The 16,985-nt window shown below is 37.3% G+C and overlaps 1 protein-coding gene across 3 annotated transcripts; it reads right to left on the reverse strand.

The window, feature by feature from the left end:
* Positions 1–10,817: 10,817 nt before the first annotated feature.
* On the reverse strand, positions 10,818–14,723 carry LOC107806199 (RNA-directed DNA methylation 4). Of its 3 annotated transcripts, none has more exons than XM_075219061.1 (10): positions 14,562–14,723; positions 14,384–14,464; positions 13,801–13,892; positions 13,594–13,665; positions 13,451–13,492; positions 12,170–12,321; positions 11,941–12,059; positions 11,580–11,664; positions 11,418–11,484; positions 10,818–11,317 (listed from the first exon to the last, which is right to left on the reverse strand). In XM_075219061.1, the coding sequence occupies exons 1-10, from the start codon at positions 14,662–14,664 to the stop codon at positions 11,219–11,221; spliced, it is 912 nt and encodes a 303-aa protein (XP_075075162.1). In that variant the 5' UTR covers positions 14,665–14,723; the 3' UTR covers positions 10,818–11,218. The 3 variants fall into 3 exon arrangements, with proteins under 3 accessions (XP_075075162.1, XP_016485801.1, XP_016485800.1); XM_016630315.2 differs by having other exon boundaries at positions 11,418–11,491; positions 13,594–13,662; positions 14,562–14,721; XM_016630314.2 differs by having other exon boundaries at positions 11,418–11,491; positions 14,562–14,721.
* Between the last annotated feature and the right edge of the window lie 2,262 nt (positions 14,724–16,985).

The raw sequence follows: 16,985 nt of genomic DNA on the forward strand, positions 1-16,985 counted from the left end.
TTTATTCCAATGTAGCCCACATCAAAAAGGGCTCCAAAGTTACCAAGGTTCGGAACTTAAAAGTGTTGTTTGATGGGAAGTCGATTAATACTTGGGCTTCATTGAGGAGGATGAGACCTTGTAAATAGCGAAGATGGAAATGGGCGAGGAGGTCCGTCCATGGCTAGCACAGTACCTGGCAATCCCAGGTACCGTCCCCGACTGGTTGACTGCTGGAGTCAAGATATTGGGAAGGAGCTTGAACTTTGAAGCAAGGGGATGGGAGACCTTTGTTTGCAGCCGGTTAGACCCCACCACTCATGACAACACCTTACCTCTCCATTGGGTTGTATTAGTGGCTTCTATCATGGTAGGATATCCCATCAATGTGGGGAATGTTATGTACAGAATCATTACTGTTGTGGCCGCGGAGCATGACAAAAACTATCCATTCCCCAGTTTCCTAACGATGTACTTCCAGGACTTAAAAGTGGACAAAAGGCACTTCGACATCAAAGTCAAGGAGAAATCCCTATTTTCTTGGTACAGCATGCAAGGGGATGACAACCCCAAAAGCAAGAACTTCAAAGGTACCGCTACTGCTCCAACTGGCCAGTCTGTAGAGCCAGTTATGGTAGTGGCTCCTACTGAGCCTACCTCCACTTCTACAGACATCCATCCCGGTCTTCCACATCCACAGCCACTCTTGCTGGTCCATCCACCTCAGCAGGCCCGGAGATTCCATCTTCTCGGGTCCATCCTATTACTGCTCACCGACTGAGCCAGACGCTTTTTAGCATAAACAACTGGATACATACTACCTCATCCAAGTTGTCCATACTCACCACTGTGGTAGAGGCTCAGTCGGCACCTCAGCCAGCACAGGTTCCACAGTCGATAGAGGATGCGCTTAAGGAGATACTTGACAACCAGAAGAAGATCCTCGACACTCAGGCAGTGCTCTCAAAGGCAGTTGATTCACATAGCAAGGCTCTCAAGGAGCTTGCTCGGGAGCACAAGAAGTTGAGGAAGACACGGGCCTCCAAAGAGTCCGTGAAGGTGTTGAGAGCTGATGTAGACAGACTAAAGGCGGATCGCCTACCTTTGGATTTATTTCTCCAGGACCCAGCACCAGCAGTTCATCCAGAGCTGGAGCATTCACAGAGGCCTCCCAAGAGGAAGATAATGATCCCTCAAGCTGATGATGTTGTCATCCAGCTGGCTGACCCACAGGAGACCTCTTCCAGTCAGCCACAGGGTGCACTACTTACAGAGCCTGTCTAGGCCCAGGTCCCAGTAGAGGAGCAGTATGCCACAGGGGACCAGTTTGAAGTCCCCGAGCACAAAGAGGACCCAGGGACCACGCATGACCCTATGCAGACAGATAGGCCATAGGGAGTTTCTTATATCCTTTTTCCTCTTATCCTTATGGTGCTTTATTTAGACTAGTTGGCACTGGGGACAATGCCAGCTTTCATTTGAGGGGGTAGGCCCTACCTGTTATTCATTCGGATGACTGTATATATATTTGATACATTTTTATGCTTTCTTGATTTTTTATCTTTCGTCTGTATATAATTTTGATATTTCATCACATTTATCGTACTTTTATTTTACTTTGGATATGTATATAAAGTTATGTTTCATTGTAATATTCATCCCATTTATTGTATATTCAAATCCCCTCTTGTATATATTCATTCTATTTTCCGCCAATTTTTTGTTCTTAGCTTCTTATTTGTGATTCGTAGCTTCTTATTTTCAAAGTTTACACTAAGCCTTTGGTTTTCTTAATGTCATGGTTTTTTCCAAAGGTGGAGTGTTGTGTGAACGAGGTGGCTCTTCCCAATGATGAATGGCGTGACAACCTTCTTAAGGGTTTGAGTCCGTTTTTCTTTTCGTTTTTAGTAGATTGGTAGTTAAGGGTACCTCAAGCAAAGTTTCACTTGGGCCTAGCACATTTGCCTTTGATCTCATGGCCAAAAATAAATTATTGTGTTTAGGATGGTGAAAGTCGTGACCTTGAGACTCTTGTGTTGATCGATAATCGTCAAGTGATTTTTTGGGACCATTGTGTGCTCAAATCGTATCTAAGGTCGTTGTGGGCGCCCGACTCTATGTCTTTAGCAATCCTTTAGCTTGTGTGATGAGTAATTGCAATTGCAAGTCCAAGTCCCGAGCCATTGGTCTAGAACTTGCCTTGAATGTTTGTTGAGGCAAAATCATAAGTGAATTTGACTTGAGACATGATTATAGGCTCTCTTTGAATCAAATGATAGTTTGAACAATTCTATAGCCTGCCAATGATATGATCCATATTCAACTCTTTTGAGCCTTTCAAGAACCATGATATAAGCCTATACTCGTTCTAAAAGATACCCTCTCTTGGCACCCAATCTTTCCTTTAGCACATGGCAAAAGTATAAGCTTGGAGGGAGAGACGAGGATTGCTACAAAGTGGTAAAAGGCACAAAAATGAAGAAAATAAAAGGCAATGAAAACGAAAGAAAAACAAAAAGAAAAAAAAAGAATGATCAATGTGAAAAAGAATAAAAAGGGATTCAAGAAAAACAAAGAATGAAAGGTGTGGAAAGTTGAAAGAGGAGAAAAAGGTTTTGAAATGTATAAGAAAGAGTGACAGTGTGTCTCTCTAACCTCTTAGAAAGAAGTGAAAATGACTCAAAGAGTCAAGTGAATGGATGCCAAATGAATCAAAAGAAGTGCTTAAGAGAAGATGGAACCTACTTAGACCAAAACATTTCCTACTCTGAACCAAAAGCCTTAACAATGTCTCCACAAAAGCCCTATATGATCTTGAGTTGAATGAAGCTTGCATTAGTGGATACTCACATAAGGGGAAAGCATATGGTACATAGAGCCGGACTCATGACTTTTTCTTGAGAGAGATGAGTGAATTTCTATTAACATCGTTTTGCGTGCCACTATTCTAAAGGTGAGGTTTGCTTAGGGAGAGTTGAGGATTTGTGAGTTTGGGTTCCACAATAACCAAAGTAATTGAAAGAGTTCTTTGATGTGTTGAGTCAAATCTTGATGCTCTTGTGTCGCACTTGATCCATGGTTTTTCAAAGAGTAAATGTTGTTAATGATTCATTTGTATTGAGGGCAATTGTTAGTCCCAATTGATGCTAGTTGAGGTTGCTTTAGGACAGCTGAAAATTTCTTGGATGTTCCCTTAAAGGGTGGGTCTTATTTTGTTTGCTTGAGGACAAGCAAAAGCTTAAGTTTGGGGGAGTTGATAACTAGGGATTTTGACGCATTTTATACTTCTTCTTGCTTATGCTTTGGTTAAATATTCATACAAAATAGTCCCAAAAGGCTCATAAGTTGTGCTTGATTGCAGGTTTGATCAACAAAGTGACAAGATGTCAAAGATTATCTCAAAAGGAGTGAAACCTGCACAAGTGCCAAAGACAAGACAAGCTCAGGCAAAATAGGTCCAGTGCGGCCGCACACCATTCTGTGTGGTCCGCACTAGATTTAGTGTGATCTGCACTGGAGTCCATGAGGCCGAACTACCATTTCTTGCGGTCCGCAGAGCCAAGATTTAGAGAAGTTGAAGTTGGATCTTTTAAGACAATGCGGTCCGCAGTCCACTTTGTGCGGACCACACTAGAAGTCACCGCGGTCGCAGTCCATTCTGTGCGGCTGAATCAGTTGCAGGCTATAATGTAGAATATGTGCGGGATGCGATCCTTAATAGTTCACTGTTGGCGGAAGCCATTGCAGAGCCTGAGTTCAGGGAGCTGGATTTTGAAGCCAAGAGTCCTAGTGCAGCCGCAATCCATTCTGTGTTGTCTGCACTAACCCCGCAGGGGCATTTTTGTCCAGGCTTTTCAGCTTAGTATAAATAGAACCTTTTTCCATTTTTAGGTTATCAGATATTGTAATAGCATAACTGCGCTCGTGGGTCGACTTTTCTTGGTCATTTTGGGAAACTTTAACTACATTTCATCATTGAATCATTGTATTTAGCTTAGCAATTAATTAATATGTGTTTATCTTTATCTATTTCTTGTTTTTCTTCTTTGAATATGAGTAGCTAGACCCCATAGCTAGGGTTGTGGATCAACCATAGTGTGGGTAATTGATGGGTCTTGTATTTTAGGGCTAAATTGATTATGGGCGTTTGATATTTGGGTCAATTTCATGGTTAATTGCTGAATTAGTGGTTGCAAACACTAGTTTGTGTTTAGTTGACTAGGGCTCTTCTTGAGATAGAGAGTCTAAGTATCCGAAATTGATCCAACAAGGAATTGGGGCGTACTAAAGAGATTGATAGCCCCAATTAAAGGGTTAAACCTCGAGAGAGTAATACCCGACTTGAACCCTAAGTTGCTTATGCAAATTTGCATATCTAGTTGGTCTTGAGAAAGTCAATTGGGCAAAATCACTTGAACCATCGAGAGGTGTAGAGTGGGTAAAGTAGTGCAACGGTTATATCATACTCCTCAATCATGTCAATTGTGCCTTAGACTCAAGTACCCGTCAATTGACCACCTAGGCGGATGTCACTACCCTAGTGCCCTTTAAACTATTTGAACAACCCGTAGCATTTAACTCTTAGCTTAATTTACAATTTGTAGTTTGTTAAAAGTATAATTATAAAGAAAACCCTCAAAAATGATTAGAAGTGTAATTTGATACATATACGAAATCCTAAACTAGATAGATACTCGACTCCATTTCTAGCTCTCTGTGGATATCGATCCCGACCCAAAATCGGGTAAAAACTGCTCCGACCCTCTCTCGCTACATAATTAGTAGTGCGGAGTAGGTCGTGATCAACTGCAATGGAGATCAACAACATAATATCATACTTTCCATAGACATGAGTATTGTCTATGGATATTACCGGCCGGCAATGCACAAAACCATCAATTATCGGTTTAAATGCCCAAAACACGTATCTGAATATATATATTTTGGTATTCCCGCACTCCGCTCAAGTTTTCATTCAACAACAGTCACGGGATTAAAGTGTTGTGATGCAGCCATGTACTGGGGTAGAGATGCAAATGATTTATCCCAGTCACCACAAATAATTTCAAACGCACGTTTGCGCCCGAGATATTGCCTTTCTCTTGGTAATGGTACACCCATATTCCTGGTAGACGGATGTAATACACTCTTTGATCTTGTACCTTATGGACGCTTCAATGTGTGGAATCAAGAGAAGAGAAATCAAGTCATCCAAGTTGAAGTGATTCCCACTGAATGTGTCCATTTTACAATTGTGGGTGCTAATGTATTTATCCACTTTTCACATGCTTGTTTTCTTCTTTATCGTACGCAGTATCCAATTACAACCCGTAAACCATATACGGAAAACAACCTTGTATACATCCGGAGATGACTCTCATATCGTCATCTCACGACATTCTTTTACGCTGCACATTTTCACAGCCCTGCTTAGGCACGCCTTATCAGGAAAAAATATCCCTTTTTCCAACACCGTTGGTCTAGATTCATCCCACATTGTCGTTTGAAGCTCGCCAATAACCCTTGTGAGGGCATCCACATCCGGCGTACTTGGCAAATTATCAAGGTAGGGAATATGCCTTGAATGAAACGGCACGTGGGACTCATACACTCTTGGTCTAACGGGGGCCGGAGCATGCTCCCTCGTCAAATCAAGTTCGACATTCTCTTCCTCCTCATCATCACCCTTGTCAGGGAAGGGTGTGTCATCTCCAGACTCATCGTCGTTGTTGTCATAATCATTATTCTCTTCCTGACTCTATGCATCTGCCAGATCTCGAGTAAATACATCGTCTTCGGGCAATTGAGTTAGGACAGGACCATAAGGATGTATTGTGGTCCGGGCCCAGCCCGGGACAGCGAGCCCACATGGGCTTTGGGCTAAACGGGCTGGCCCGTATGGTCCGATCCTAAGAGGTCCTAGGAGCCCACTATGGGCCGGTCCAGCATGGAGAGACCGCGAGCCCAAGACCGTTTATCCCGGGTCCAGCTGGCGGGCATTGGCCGGTTCAACCGGGCCCAACGGCTATTTTTCAAAAAAAAATTTAAAATTGGCCAACGGTTGGAAGTTTAAAAACTAGTCGTTGGCCTGCCAATTTAGCCGTTTGGCTTTTTAAAAAATAGCCATTTTCCCCCCAAACTTTTTATAGTTACACCTTTTCCCTATTCTTAACTATAAATACCCCCTCATTCTTTTATTTTTTACTCACAAAATCATCAATCTCTCTCTAATTTTCTCCTATAATTGTTTACTTTATTATTGCAATTTGTGAAAAATTGTGAAGTTGGTGAATTGAAGTATTCAAGTCTTCAATGATATACAATTTTCAAGAAGTTGTTCGTCAATTCAATAAACTCGTTCCAACTCTCAAGTTTTAATATTATAGTTTTGTTTGTTTTAGTTTGTATAATTATAATTAATATGGCCTTTTCTTTGAAAAAAAATATTTGGTGGTAAGGGAAAATCTAAAATTGGTGAATCTAATGGCCAAGCTACTACTCCTCCCCCGGCTCGCCGACCCAGACGTGTTACCCGTCCTCCTCCACCTATTATTCTTGATAGTGATAACCCTTGTTTTCAATTTATCGATAGCCAATTTTACCATGATATTGTACCAGGTCAACAATTAAATGATGAATACATGAATACTCTTTATGGTAATCCAACTATCGATGAAAATAATGAGGAAAATGATGATTTAGATGAAACGCAACCGGATTTAGATGATACTAGTCCCGTTGTTAACCCAACTGAAAATAATCCAAATGATGCCCCGCCTAACCCTCCTGTAGTAACCCCTACTTTTAATAGACAACCTTCTAGACGGTGCGAAACATCTCTTGTTTGGCACTTTTTTATTCAACTAAGAGATCAAAGGCTAAGTGTAAAACTTGTGGGACTTTGATGACTCATAAATTTACTGGAGACCGTAGCGGTACGGGTATTTTGACTAGACACATAAAGACACACCCTAAAGATAAAGCTAGATTTCTTCAAATGAAAGCTGCGCAAGAGGAGACAATTGTAGGTACTCAGGTTAACCCTAGTATCGGGTCAAATCTAGTTCAACCAGGAACTAATACTGTTACCGGTGGCATTTTATATTACGATCCAAATAAAGATCGTGAAGAATTGGCAAAAATAGTTACTGTTATGTGCTTACCCTATAGTTTTCCTTCTAACCCTCACTTTGTGCATTATATTAGACGAGTTTTTAATCCTACTTATAAAGGATGGCCTCGCGCAACCGTAAAGCGCGATATTTATAAATATAAACATGAATATGAATAATATTTGCGCTATTTTTACTCATATAAATTGTCGTTTTTCTATTACTACTGATATTGGTAGAAGTGGTAATGACTGTGATTATCTTACTGTTACCACTCATTGGATTGATGAGGAATGGAAAATGCAAAAGCGCATTATTGCTTATAGAATAATTAATTCATGCCACAGAGGCAAGTTTATTGCTAACACAGTTGCAGATATTTGTAGATATTTTTGCATTAGAGATAAAATAATGTCAATTTCAATGGATAATGCTTCTAGTAACACTAATGCTATAGGCTTGCTTACAACTACACTAAATCCTGCATTTAGTAATATTTTCCATGTTAGATGTATTTGTCATATTTACCATTTAATCATCGGTGATGGTATGAAAATATTAAATGTTGAAATTGAAAAGGTTAAAATGGCTCTTAATTGGCTTTTTTATTCAAGCCGTAGAAGTAGACTTAGAGAATATTTTAAAAAATGTGATGAATTTGGCCTTAGAGAAAGAAAAGTTCCTAAACCTTGTCCGACTAGATGGAATTACATGTATGAAAGTTTAGTTGTTGCATATGAATGTAGAAACCCAATAAACGCAACGTTTGATGCTCGAGTTGGTGGTGGTGGTAATAATGATGATGAGCACCTTGCAAATCAGGATTGGACTAATGTTAAAATTCTTGTAGACTTTTTAGAACAATTTCATGTTGCTACAAATGAATTATCTGGGCAATATTATCCTACTATTTCTAACTGTTTAGTTTATATTGCAGCACTTGCAGATTTGTTTACTCAATTTTCAGAGGGTGGGGTAATTTATCAACTTGCTATTAATTCTATGAAAGATAAGTTTAAAAAATATTTGTTCTCTATCCCCCCTATTTTTGGTGTTGCTGTCATGTTAAATCCTACCATGAAATTAGGAGGTCCTCACTTTTGGTATACAAATATTTATAAGGCTTTATCACTTTCAGATGAGGAATTTGCTACACTTGCAGATGCAAAAGCCTCAATTATATAAATACTTAAACAATTTATAATGCTTATCAACTTGCCTTAGATCATGCTAGACCAAATGTTCTAACTCCTACTTCGTCTAGTTCGCAATCATCTAAAAGAACTGCGGGCCTAAATGCACTTAATTCTTGGACGGAGTTCAGGGGTTCTCAAGGTGATAATATTGGTAATAATTCACAACTAAATGAGCTTCATGTTTATTTGTCGCATGGACTTGAATCAGAGAATCCCGACGGCTCCTTTGATGTTTTAGAATGGCTGAAGGACAAAGAAAATACTATCTGGTTCTTTCAAGGATGGCTCGAGATATTTTAAGTATTCAAGCTTCAACAGTGGCATCGGAGAGCGCTTTCAGTCAAGCGAGACTTCAAATCGGTGATCATAGAGCGTCTATGAGGGAGAGCTTGGAAAAATCAGTACTCTTCAGAGATTGGATCCGTTCGGAAAGAAGAAATTTTGGACTTGCTGAAACACAACCGGAGATAGACGAAGCTTATGAAGAAATGCTAGCGGAACTTGCGGAGGATGCTGCTTTGCCCGGAAGCGGTGATGAACAAGCTTCTTTTCCGCCACCACCAACGGAAATTCCTCTGAACCTTGAAGGATTTATGAAATTTGTTAGAGATAATATGTAGGCTAATATGTAACTTGTATTTTGGTACATCTTCATTAGTTTTTTTCCTTTTTAATGGTGGTATTAGCACATTGTTGTGCTCATTCCATTGGGGGAGGAAGACTAAGAAAGATATTGCTATTTTTTGTTAATGTCGTAATAATAAAAAATTATAAGGCATTCCCTTGAATATTTCTTTACAATTTTTTGTGTTTAAATTTGAATTAGAAGATTTAAGTCACAATTATATAATATAATTTACAAGAAATTGCCTTAGATAAAAAAAAATCAAAAAAAATAGCGCAGAACACTTAGGCTCGTTTAAGCCCATGGGCCCGGCCCATTTAGCCCGGGACCATGTGGGCTTAGGCCCACAATGGGCCGGTTCCACCCTCCAGAACCGTCAAGCCCGGGACCGCTTGGGCCCGGCCTATTTAGCCCATTTAGGCTCGGGACCGGACCACAATACAACCTTACACGACCATCAAGTTGCTTGTTTTCACTGCACAACCAAAGAAATAATGAGTTACTGAAATTTGTCCAAACAATACATATAACTTTAAATATTCACTTACAAATCATAATATGTTGATATCCCATGATGCACATTATCATGTTGATGCTGACTACCAGATGGACCACAATGATTCAACACACCAAAACTAGGCATATTCCAACTAGCCGTCGGTTCATAACTTGTAAAATTCATATCTGGTCGGTACCCCCTATGAAATATATGAGTATTAATACAAATGTAATACACAAAAATATACATCGTAACACAAAGGAAAATTACCACTCGACTTGCGGATTATGTATACTAGGGGGAAATTATTTCTCCGCTCCTCATTCGCCCGTGGATATAAGTTTAGATTCGACCAAACTCTTTCAGCCGGAATTTGTTCGGTTAAAACTGCTCCAAAATAACCACCCGATGATTGAGGGATTTTCCTACTTTGTGCAACCTCATTATTGCGAACGTCTTCAGCCTTGACGTACATTTCCAATAGTTTTATCACAATAAATTCCATGTATTCATTCGGAGTCCCCAAAAAATCTCTCAGAGTTTCATCGTCTTCGATGTTAAACTCAGCATAACAAGTAACCCCTTGCGAAGTCACAGAATACGGATATCTTCCGATTATTTTAAGATTCACTGAACGTTTGCTCGCACTCATTTTTTTTACATATCAACGATACCAATTTATCGTACTACATTGTAAGTGACAACTTAACATGAGACTGTGGAAATAAACTATAGTGTACTGAGTTATTCGCCGCTACAACCTCATCCCCCCTCCCCTCCCCCCAAATATAGTGAAACCCTAATTCTTCGTTCTTCAGACATTATGACAAAATGAAGAACAACTTATCAAAGAAAAAATTTCAGAAGACTTGAAATGTTTGTGAATGGATTTTTACAAAATCCTTGCCTCTTTAAATAAGGCAAAAACCAGTCCGGGGGTTCAATTATTTGAGGTATAGCATCTTTTAAAAAAAACGTTATACCCAATTGAATTATTGTTATGCCAGTTAAGCACAGAAGAATTATTTGTGGGCCCACTTAATATGTATGGCGTTTTAGTAAAAAACGCTATATAAATATAGCGTTTTACTAAAGAACGCTATATGTATAGCGTTTACTAAAGAACGCTATACTTAACTGGCCAACGGCCGTTAAAGTATAGCGTTATGCTATACATATTTTGGTTACTAAGTTTTTTTTTCCACATATTTTCGTTCTTTTAGTCAAAAAGAACCACATTTTGGTTCCGGACTCACTCCTTTCTATCTCTACCACCAAGCAGTTCTGAATTTGAAACGAGTCCAAACCATTCAACCAGAACAAACTGGACAACAATAATTTGAAACCAAACAACAATAATGCAGTCATAAATTTTTTACACTAGATAACTACAGTTAGAAGGGTACTTAAGATTGGAAACCTGATTGAGATTGATAATACTGGCGAGATTTGTTTTAGAACGCTATGGGAAAAATTTCCAGGCCAAATCTCACCAGATTTGATCAGCCTGCAGCCTAGACAGCAGTAATAGCCGGTTAAAAGAACCACATGCCATTCACAAGGTTAACTATGATCTGGAGAGACATATACAGGTATGCACGAATTAGGTACTTGATGAGAAAGTTAAACAGGGTATCTAGTGATGGTCACCAAATGTCTTCATCATCATCATTGTAATCTTCACCATCGGACTCACCATCAACTAATGGATCTGCATAATCTGACCAGTCCTCTCGGCCCACGTCCTCATTTTGAAAAGAAATTACACCAACAGTTTCGGATCCATATTGGTCTTGAGAAGTGCTGCTTAAAACTTCTGATTTGTCACCTGATGACTGTGTTTCATCTTCATCCTCATCTTCAGATTCCTCTTCATCTGGATAATCATTCCAGGGATTGTGTTCAGCTGAAAACCAAAAAGTTAGAATATTAAACCATGTTTAACCAAAAGCACCTTAAATAACAAATGATAACTAAGAGGGGATGGGAAAGGCAAGGGAGAAGACCATTGGAATCATCAGAATCGTCGTCTGAATAATCAGGACCATCATAGTAGTCATCATCATCATCAACCTGTACCCTAAAACAACCGCATCAACTATTTTAATAAGAATTAAAAGGAAAAGATACCAGCTGAAGAAAAATTATTTTGCTGTATGAATCCTTACAATGGAAAAGGGCTAGCAATATCTTCGTCGGTGTTGGTATCATCCTTAACAGCATAATAATCATATACATAACCATCTGAAGACCCTGCACAGCAATTAGCAAAACCTTCAATAACCTCACAGCAGACAGCAAACATGGAACATAGACAGTATGCTCTATTCCCTATTTAGCCAAAAAATAAAAATCAATGAGCTACAACTTCAACAGTCTCATTTTGTTTCAGAATATAAACAAGTTCAAGAAATTTCTCAAACTGATGAAACTTCATAGAGCAACCTATAGAGATTCCCTTCCCAGAGGAAGTACACAAGATTGAATTTGAAAAGGAATTCCTGAAAAAGGACCAAAGCAATAAAGAACCTTGTTTGGCCTTGTAATTATGAATCTCTGACTCAATTTCTTCAGCAGCACTAGGCATGACTTCTCGTAAGAGAGGCAAATATTGGGACATCATCCTGTGATCTTCTAAATCGGTAGTCCTGCATTGACACCACAAAACCAGATTTTATCCATTTGTGAAGGAAAAGATAACACCGTGTGGCAGTAACAATTGGAGTTTCAATCCTAGCATAATGACAATTAAACTTACTCCTCTTGCACTTCATGCTTTTTTTCTTCGGTATCAACACGAATAACATCATATAGTCGACACATCTCATTCAGCTCTTCGTCGTGCATCAGTTTTTCCTTTTCTTTTCTGCTTTTCCATATTTGCTCAAACCGGGCATTTTTTGACAAATCCTAAAAGAGGAAAGAGCATGATAAGTTAAATTGCAAAAAACCTTGAAACATCTAATTAGGAGGAAATAAAAGTAACTCTAGTAAAACAAGAATTACTATTAAAGTATTCAAAACCCACTTGAAACCAAAAGATTAATAGCATGAATCAATTTTGATAATACTGTAATACACAAAAGGCAAGAGTGATGCTTCAGGCACAAACTTCACAACCCAATACGAATCATTGAATTCAATTACAAACTTCTAGAATGCAATACCAATAGCAAATTAGATATGGACTTTGCTTAACTAGCAATACACCCTCATAAGCTAGATTTAGCAAACAATCACCTGCAGGTACAAAGTTAAAAAGTTTAAAAGATGCACTTGAAAGTAGGCATTCAAGTTAATAAACTAAAAAAATGTTTAAATCCTTTTCCATAGGTGATTAAACGAAAAAGTATTTCTTCCTCAATTGTTCCACATACACAATATTTTCTGTTCTTCCTTTAGTCAACCCAAATATCAGATATGAAATGAATACTATTAGTTTCACTTGCTTAGTTTGTTCAGGCATATATCCATGCAAACAGTTCTTATAGATGGTTTTGTTTCCTTAACCAGATCGGTTCAAGTACCTCTCAACATATTGGGCAACTTATAATCATCTTTCCTTCCTTTTGTTTTCCAAATTCTGATTCTGAATGTTAGAATCAAATGGAATTTAAGAATGTAAGCTAGTATTATTTCGCTTACTAGTAGACTAAACCACTGCAAGTAATTCTTGTTTATTCCAATGTGATTGTTTCTCCATTGACATAATCACTTCCCCCACTAGAAATAAATACAACAACCACAACAAGCCCAGTGAAATCCTATAAGTGGGTTCCACCAGAAATAAATACATAAGATAAAAAGGGAAAAAGAAAAAAAGCTTTCCACAAATAAAGCATAAAATAGCAAGTTACATCCTGCGTGGTGAAAAATGTTATTAGCTAGTACGAAAGGAAAGATTCCACCCATAAAATGTACCTAGAATAAACAATTACACATAACTGAAAGTTATGTATAACCATCTTCGGTAATAACAGTGAAACAAATATTCCATTATTCTATAAGAAGATATGATGGGATCAAACTCTGATTTTACCTCTTGCTTTTGCTTAGCCTTGGCAAGTAGTTGATCTTGTTTCTGCACATAACACATTAATCACATTAAGCTGAAGCTCAGGCTGACGCGGATTTCTTATACATTTGGTCACGTGTCTGTAAGTCAATCAAGAAAGGGCTTACATTTTCTGCCCTAAAACTTCGCCTTATCTCAGCTTTCTCTTTGACTTCCGAAGAATCTACTGGAGCCGACTGCTAAAAAACAGCTATTAGACCCTTCTAAATGTTGTCTCGAGAATGCAAGTGTTACAAATTCTCATACTTCAAGCATATTACTCAAAAATACGATATGTAAAAGAGAGTTAAAAATGTGGAATATATTACACTAACCGCAAACGACTTCAGGATATCAACGGTAACCTTTGAGCTAGTTACTGTCTCCACATGTCGCACAAGAACCTTTCTGCTCTTCAATTCCTCCACTGAAAATAATTATTTTTTATAAGGTTTTTTTTTTTTTTTTGATAAGGTACATAGCAGTACCCAAAAAAGAAAAGACCTGTTCTGTCACAACCATTGAAACAGCATTCTAAACTACAATCGACGTCAAGGATCCACATAGTAACCAATTAACATTATAGATACACAGATAGGTGGATAAAACATATCTCACATAATTTTTGCCTGATAACCAAGAAATCCCCAAAGGCTAGTGACGTTTGAAACTCAGTGATAATGCCCCTGCCCGTTAGTCCTCTACCTTTCTCCACTTAAATACTAAGCTTTTATCTCAGGTATGGTTTGAACCCGCAACATTTTAAAAAGTATAGCTTTTAGATACATAAATCCCTGTTAATATAAAAAGTATAGCTTTTAGATACATAAATTCTATTATTTTCTTAACTAAGAAAATCAATGTCCGAATTATCAATACTAAAATTAGAAGTGTTAACCGTCAAAATATTTAACTCACCTCTACTTGAAGAATCAGAAATTGAAAGCTTCTCAAAGTCAAGCAACGGCCGTTTCAATGGCCTCTCGTTGATTTCGAGCCCTGTCAGTGCAAAAGAGTTAGAATAATTGAAAATTTAAGATCCCAAATAGACTGAAAATAGCAAAAAAAGATGACTGTTACAACCCTAGAAACTCACAGAAAGCGTCGACGCGAGATTGGAAAGCTTTTCTCTTAACTCTAACAATGACAGGCTTGTCTTCCTTCGACGGAACTGAAGAACTCTCGGCGACTGCAGCCATTGTCAGAAAGAAAGTCAGCGGCAATGGTTTTTGTGAGGTGAGGAATTTCTTTATACGAAAAAAGGGTCAAATTTACTATTCGAAGTTAAACAATTTATCCGATAAATTTTTGGTAATATTATACTATTAAAAGTTTTGTTTTTACCCTTAAAATTTTTTGTTGCCAATGTTATACAATTGTTAGGAAAAATTCTTTTTTTCTATCTTCAATCATAAAAGAGCTTTAATTTTATGATAATTTTAAATTATATACTTAATAAACAATTAAGGTTGTAAATATATTCCTTGCACCATAAATTACTATAAATTCAATATTCTTTTTAGAAGGAAGGAGTAGCAGTAGGAAAGCGAGAAAAACATGTAACACGCGTACGAAATTATGACAATTTTATTGATTCAGGTAAATAATTTTTCTTATCTCATAAATTTTATTTTATGTAATCTCTTTTATGCGGTGTCTAATTTTCGTACGTCTTGAATGGTATTGCCTTTGTTGCAGTTCAACTATATATAGAGTCCGGAACCAAAATGTATTTTTTTTTTACTCAAAATACGCAAATAAGTGTTAAAAAAAGGTTACCAAACTATATATAACGCCACAAAAAGTGGCGCTATACAGTAACGGTAACTGCACCGTTACTGTATAGCGCCACTTTTTGTGGCGTTATATATAGTAAAACTGACACATCTTACATAGCGCCACTATTAATGGCGCTATACCCCAAAATCTCATCTTACATAGCGCCACTATTAATGGCGCTATACCCCTTATTAAAAATCCTTCCGTCTTCTTCTTCTTCGTTTCATCTCCATTATTTTACTCCCTTTTGGTCCCCCCCGATTCTGCCCCATTTTAAAAAAAAAAAATTTGGGTCCCCCGACACATAAAAGTTGAAGATTGGTGGTCCCACAGTCGAGTAGAGCTTCGTGTTATTGTGGATTCACTCTTCCGGAGTCAAAATTTCGATCTATTTACATTCCGAAAATTCTAAATCGAGGTATTTCGATTTATTTTAAGTTGAAACTTTTATAACAATGCATATTACTTGATTTGTATGTGTTCTATTTCGGTTTGTGTTTATTTTTTCCGAAACTAGCATGTTAAATTTTATCCGGATTTAATTTTAGTGTTATATAAAAATATGTAAATTAGTCTAAAAAATGTGTTTGTTAATATCCTCATGTATATTTATGTGTTTTTATGCCGTTTAGTTTAGATTATTTTTTAGCGTAGTAAAATGTAGACCTTTTTAGTGTAGTAAAACGTAGACCTTTTTAGCGTAGTAAAATTTAGAGCCTTGTAGCGTAGTATTGTGTAGTATTTTAGCTTAGAATTCATTTTGTTTAATTATCTTATATTGTGTCACTGAGCCTCTAAATATCTAGCCCGGAACCAATAGGTATACCCATAATTTTATATATATAATTTTTACAATTAAGTTATTAAAAAATATGAATAAAAATTATAAAAAAAAATATAAAATTATTAATGATAGTTTGGTACCACTGGGCCTCAGAAAATCTAGCACGAAACCCATAATTATAAAAATTATATATATATATATATATATATATATATAATTTTTACAATTAAGTTATTAAAAAATATGAATAAAAATTATTAAAAAAACATAAAATTATTAATGATAGTTTGGTACCACTGGGCCTCAGAAAATCTAGCACGAAACCCATAAGTATATATATAATTTTTACAATTAAGTTGTTAAAAAATATGAATTTAAATTATAAAAAAACACATAAATTTTAATGATAGTTATTAAAAATTATGAATTTGCAGTTGACGACATGGATGCACCTATACATCCTTACAATTAAGTTATTAAAAAATATGAATAAAAATTATTAAAAAAACATAAAATTATTAATGATAGTTTGGTACCACTAGGCCTCAGAAAATCTAGCACGAAACCCATAAGTATATATATAATTTTTACAATTAAGTTGTTAAAAAATATGAATTTAAATTATAAAAAAACACATAATTATTAATGATAGTTATTAAAAATTATGAATTTACAGTTGACGACATGGATGCACCTATACATCCCGGCCCTCGGACGTCGAAGCTACTACCCCTACAGCCCCAGCATAGATCCGAGCATATATGGAGGGGAGAGTTGCTTAAGCAGACTTTTCGGGGCAGGAGAGTGGATTTATTGTGGGAGTTTTTGACTCCTCCCCACGTTCTACATCCCCGTGTGGTCCATCACCTGGAGGAGATGAGATTATATAGGATCATTAGCATTGGCCGGATACAGCTCGACTATGCTTTGATCACGGCGTTGATTGAGTGGTGGCGA

This window comes from Nicotiana tabacum, chromosome 8, assembly GCF_000715075.1.
Source record: "Nicotiana tabacum cultivar K326 chromosome 8, ASM71507v2, whole genome shotgun sequence".
Classification (NCBI taxonomy): Eukaryota; Viridiplantae; Streptophyta; class Magnoliopsida; order Solanales; family Solanaceae; genus Nicotiana; species Nicotiana tabacum.

Bases quoted from the DNA above. Each gene is read 5' to 3' on its own strand.
- LOC107806199 (XM_016630314.2), bottom strand. From the start codon at position 14,664: ATGGCTGCAGTCGCCGAGAGTTCTTCAGTTCCGTCGAAGGAAGACAAG. The intron at 13,893-14,383 runs GTGAGTTAAATA...AATTATTTTCAG, and splicing joins TTCTGATTCTTCAAGTAGAG to TGGAGGAATTGAAGAGCAGA. The intron at 11,665-11,940 runs GTTCTTTATTGC...ATTGCTGTGCAG, and splicing joins TAATTACAAGGCCAAACAAG to GGTCTTCAGATGGTTATGTA.